Source organism: Lissotriton helveticus, chromosome 5_1, assembly GCF_964261635.1.
Source record: "Lissotriton helveticus chromosome 5_1, aLisHel1.1, whole genome shotgun sequence".
Classification (NCBI taxonomy): Eukaryota; Metazoa; Chordata; class Amphibia; order Caudata; family Salamandridae; genus Lissotriton; species Lissotriton helveticus.
In genome coordinates this window covers 2101701379-2101706769 of record NC_136065.1, presented here as the reverse complement: position 1 = coordinate 2101706769, position 5391 = coordinate 2101701379, and the positions used below count along the sequence as shown (strand labels likewise).

Sequence of the window (5391 nt, the reverse complement as noted above, 5' to 3'; positions counted from 1 at the left end):
GTGTTTTTGCCCCCATGTAAACAATGTGTCAGAGGTAAGTTCTTCTTCAGCAGCAAGACTGGTACTTCAACTCCCTCATCAAACCTCCATAAAAGAGGGTTTGTGGGAGCGCCATTGGTTACCAGTTGGTAAACGGATTGTTTTTAAAGCTTTAACTACTGTGTACAGAGACCTTTAGCACATTATTCCCAAATTTCTATCTGAACTTTTTACTCCCTACCTTCCACTGAGGATGCTGAGCTCTGCCTGTAAAAATCTGCTATCTATCCCAAGGTTCAGGTTACAAACTGGGGGTGTGCAGGTGGTCTATACCTGTTCTCAGGGCAAAGGCATTGAAGAATCTTCTGCTCACTGTGATGCAAGCTGCCAACTTGGCTACTTTCAGACAGCTTCTGAAAACATGGCTGATCATTCAATCTGAAGTGTTGTTTTCTGGAGGGACAGGTTTTTCTTTGTTACAGGGTCTTTAGCGGCGAGATGCCTCTTGAGGTGGTTGCTGTGCTTTACAAATGCCAAGTTCATCCATTCTAAACTATTAACATTTGTGACATTGGTAACATTAGTCAACATAAGAAAATGAAATACACCCCGCTACATGCACGTTTATGCCAATGAAAATAAATCTGGCCCAAAACGCATTGATTACGGAATGGAGTACTAATAAACAGGCATTCACATATGTATTACATCAGTCAAAGGTCATATTTCATATTATGGCAATACTAACAGGAAATCACATTCATGAGTCATGGTATCTTCCACCCCACCCCAAAACACACAAACACACTTGCTTGGATAGGCTCTGACCTCTAGTTGTGGTTCTCTCAATTTACTTCTATTAGTAGTTGGACTGTACTAGGGGTAGTAAAAATAATCACAGTCTTCCCCTCCTTCATATTTAATAGATATGAAACCAAAAAAGACTGTTTAAATCCTCTGGATATGTACAGATCATGGCACTCAGGCCACTCTTAATTTGTGTATGGAATGTTGTGCGCCCAACTTCTCTCTAGCTTATAGTGTGTTAACCCATTGGAAGTCTTACAAAGTATAATGTTGGTGTAATTTCAAAGAGTGCAAATGTTGCTTTTGGAAAATGGTGTGAACAAAAGTATAGTGTACCAGTGGTTTGCCTAGGCCACTCCTGATTTCTTCTTACACTTCTACCTGTGTTTGATTGTAGTGTCAGTACAGGAAAATGATGAGGGTAATAAGGGAACAGCAGATGAGATGCATGTGAGCCACATATTTCTAATTGTGGATTTGGGCTCCATCAGACCATTTCCCAAAAGGTAACTGGAAATAATTCGGAATGTGCTCCTGTAAAATTAATCCTACAATTGGAACAATAAATCCAACAACTGGAACAAATGATTATGAAATAATTTAAAAATCTGTTGAGCTTTCTTAGAAATCTTTATGTACTGCAGTGTTCAATGAAAACTGACAAGCGTAGCAGGTAGAAATACGAGAAGTGGAAAAGTGTAGTCGAAGCAAAATAATAGGGAGGTTAACCCTTCCTATGCCTAACCTTGAAAAAAACTTTCTTTTGTCCATGACACCAGTGAGTGTTTCCACTGTGTTTATCTACTTTTGAATGCAGCACAAGCCTACCCCTAGCCCTAAAATTGAGGTTGTGTAAATTCCAACATACTGGCAGATATTCAGATTTCATGTTTCACTGTTTACAAATGCCATTTGTAAAGATAACATTTTAAATCCTGATTATGTTGAATGGAGTTTGGGAAGTTGACAATAGTAGATCCATGTTTGGTGCACCTAATTTTGCTTTGATGTTGAACATGCTGGGGATTTGCTCCATTTGAGACTAACTATGGGCATGAAACTACTAGAGATCAATGATGAAAGGGCTGACTGTCTCAACAGGAAATAGCATATTGCAAAGCAGGTTTCCATAAAATAACATGATTAACATAGACGATTTTCACAATAAATAACAAATTGATCGACGCTGTTTCTTTTTAGAACAAATTCCCTTTCTCAACAACAAATGTGCATATGTTGTTTTAACTGCAGCATCAACAGTAAAGTTTACAAAAAAATTATTTTCTTCAATGAAGCAGCTGCTTTTGCGAGCAGTCGGGACTGCTACCCTCTTTGACATAAACATTTGAGTCTTTTGTGTACGACGCATACAGAAGGACCCTCTGACTTCACAGGAGGATCTTCTAAGAACCTGAGCCTAAACAATCTTGTTAAAGTTATTTGAGCAATACTTTTTGTATAGAGTAGCAGGTGAATTTCATCATTTCTGGTTGCTCAGCAGATGAATGAAGGATTTTGGCTGGCAAACTCCACAGGAGTTAGCACCTTATGCAAATCAATATTGTTGAGTGACAGCCCAGGTAAGCCAAAAGGACAAGTATCGATTTAGCAATGTTCCCTTGTCGCCCTAACCCGACCGTACACTTAATCTTGTCTTCCTCGTAGCGCAGCCTCAGAGCATTACTCTTTTCCACAGGCATCCAAGGTGGTGCTTCACAGGAACAAATGGATAGTGGTCAGTAATCTCCACCTGCCCTTCAGGTGCCTGCAGTTTTATTCAAGAACTTATTCCTTACAAGCACCTTGTTGACATTTTTAGTCAATGGGATCATGTACTTTCTGATGGTTGGGTCTTCAATGAGGGATTCTCTAGGCAGAGCAGGCTGAAGAGGATCTCTGCAGTGGAATACAAGTGCAACATTGAGTGGAACATGCAGACTGCTCTTGTAGGCCTTTAGAACAGAGTGTACTGAAGTCTGAACCATCTGCCGGGGATTGAGGATAATTTTTCTGGGGTTAAAGTAGTCTTTCCTATTAGGCTCCCTGTGAATATGCTTCAGGATATCCACGCCGGGCACAGCCTCCCAAGACGGTGTGTTAAACCTGTCAATCGGGCTGAACACGCCTTTTGGAAAGAAGTGGTTTTCAAAAAGAAATGCTCCAACATCTGGATGTTGCTTCTGAAGACCGTCCATCATACTCGTCCAATCAGGGTGTTTGAAGGGCAGGATTATTTCGTCTATGTCGATGAGTATCACATACTTGCTCCGGTACATATTCCTGTACATACAGTCATTTAGGGTGACCAACTGCCCATAGTACCCAATATCCTTTGCTTCCATTGAGTGGTGCCATGCATTTGCTGGAGTTACGTACTTTTCGATGGGCCAAGGTACCACCTCTACAATCCCTTCAGCAACGTAATATTGCAAAAGTCTTTCTATCGAATGGCTACAATTATTTTTATAGATTGTGACCCTCCCGGCCCCCAGCAGTTTATACATCTCTATTGACTGGGTGAACTGTAAGACATTGTCATAATTTGCAAACATGGTGGAAATGCACACAGTAAAATTCACATACAGTGATGTTGATGGCTGTAGGTTCTGTATTGCAAACACAGAAAGTTCATCTATAGACGCATGCTGGATTGGATCGAATGCGATATATTTGGGGTGACAGTTTATTGGTTCTGAACAAAGGATATCGGTTGTGACATAAGGGAAACCGAATCGATCGCTATGCATGTCTAAGACCGCCATTACTACGTAGATATTGTTGTTTGTTGTGCAGGGAATGAAGCAATAAAGTTGTTTCTCATCTTTGTGAACAATAGCGATTGTGCGAATGTTGTTCCCGTCCCTATGATCTTGATATGGCGCGATGATGAAAGTCCTGTTGTTTAATTTAGTTATTGTATTCCGTGAAATATTAACATTGGGAGAGGGAAAATGCTCTTTCCTAAAATGACGATGATCTCTTTTAATCCAATAGTAGTTATTTGAGTACAAAAACACTGATAACCAAGCAATTGCAAATATGCTCAAAGATACCCAGGCTTTCTTTTTACACCACATCATTCTGTAGAGCATAAACTGTAATCCAGGACTTCTAAATGGTCCAAAAGGTGGAATCTAAGGGAGAAAAGAGTTAGAATTGTATTTTATTTTTTAACATTAACATAATGCAATGACACATTACAGATCATAAAAACAGCGCTAAGCACTGCACCTACATACAAAAGAAGGGACTTTGACACAGTCAATGAACAATCATTGTGTTTCAACAATGAAAGAACAAGGTTTGACAAAGCCAATGAGACTGGTGTGGGGTTATAGCCTTTTGCCAATTCTTCTTTTGTTTTGTCACGGCTTTTGCAAAACTTTGTTGTTTTAAGAAATGCCCGGCCCTCTTCTATCTAAACAAAAAAATTGACTAAAGGCAAAAATGTTGTCTTGGGCACCCAAAAAAACACATATTGCTATAGTACTCCCTGGCACTGAGGGGAACTGCTTTGTGTGTTGATGTGCTCCTTGGAAAAGAAAAACAAGCAGTAACTCACAGTGAAGTCAACGAATGGCTGAAGTCGGCTGACGCATTGCCCCTTGATGCATACTGGAGTGGCTGGAAGAAAATGCGTTTGACAGAACCACAGACTGGTGGACCCTGTAGAGATCTGTATTATACAAATAACCCTGTAGGTAACTATGGTATACAAATCATTTTAGCAAAATCAAAAAGTCTTGGCTAACACAGGTATAAAAAAGACAATTGGCTGACAGTAGCTCCCAGGAGCTTGTCTTTGGGAAAAAAAGGTGAGAAAGAGAGATTGGAAAAAAAGGAGGAAAGCAAAAAAAGATAAACGAAAGGAAGGAGGTAAGAACAAAAAAGAAGCATTGGTAAATCCATTCGGTTTTGCTTATGTGATAAATTATAAACTGTTTTTTGTTGTAAGTTGTAGCTTGTTGAGTAGTTTTACAATATAAGTTACAGAAAGCCTGTCAAACTGTTATGACTTGTTTATGTACAAAAAGGCAATATATTGTGCTGTTACTAGTGGTAAAGTGTGGGTAAGTAATAGCAACATTTTGAAAACTGAAATGAAAGAGGATAATAATAGAATAATTTGATGTAATAGCAATATTATGTGTTTGGAGGAGTTCTGACAACTTTTAGGCCCTGTGCCGCTGCACCTGCTGCCCCATTCAAATCGTGCCCAAGTGCCTGCAAGATAACTGTATTTGTGACTGCCTGTTTAGTAGTAATATATAGCAATATTAGGAGTTTAGAGGAGTTCTGACAACTTTTGGTCCCGGTGCCACTGCACCTGCTGCACCATTCAAATCATGACCCTGTTGTCTGCAAGGTAACTGAACATGTGACTGCCTGTTTAGTAGTAAAATATAGCAAAATTAGGTGTTTAGAGGGGTTCCTCGATCTTTTGGTCCTTGTTCCACTGCACCTGCTGCACCATTGAAATCATGACCCTGTTGTTTGCAAGGTAACTGCAATTGTGACTGCCTGTTTAGTAGTAAAATAAAGTAATATTAGGTGTTTAGTGGGGTGCCTAGAGCTGTTGGTGCTGGTGTCACTACACCTGCTGCA

At 39.8% G+C, this 5391-nt stretch overlaps 1 protein-coding gene across 1 annotated transcript; it reads right to left on the bottom strand.

Annotated features, from left to right (window-relative positions):
- Positions 1-972: 972 nt before the first annotated feature.
- On the bottom strand, positions 973-3907 carry LOC144754012 (beta-1,4-galactosyltransferase galt-1-like). Its single transcript, XM_078641528.1, has one exon. It carries the CDS (start codon positions 3876-3878, stop codon positions 2544-2546), a length of 1335 nt encoding a protein of 444 aa, XP_078497654.1. The 5' UTR covers positions 3879-3907; the 3' UTR covers positions 973-2543.
- Positions 3908-5391: the final 1484 nt, after the last annotated feature.

What these genes read in the sequence shown, in the direction of transcription:
- LOC144754012 (XM_078641528.1), bottom strand. Translation starts at nt 3,878, where the DNA reads ATGCTCTACAGAATGATGTGGTGTAAAAAGAAAGCCTGGGTATCTTTG.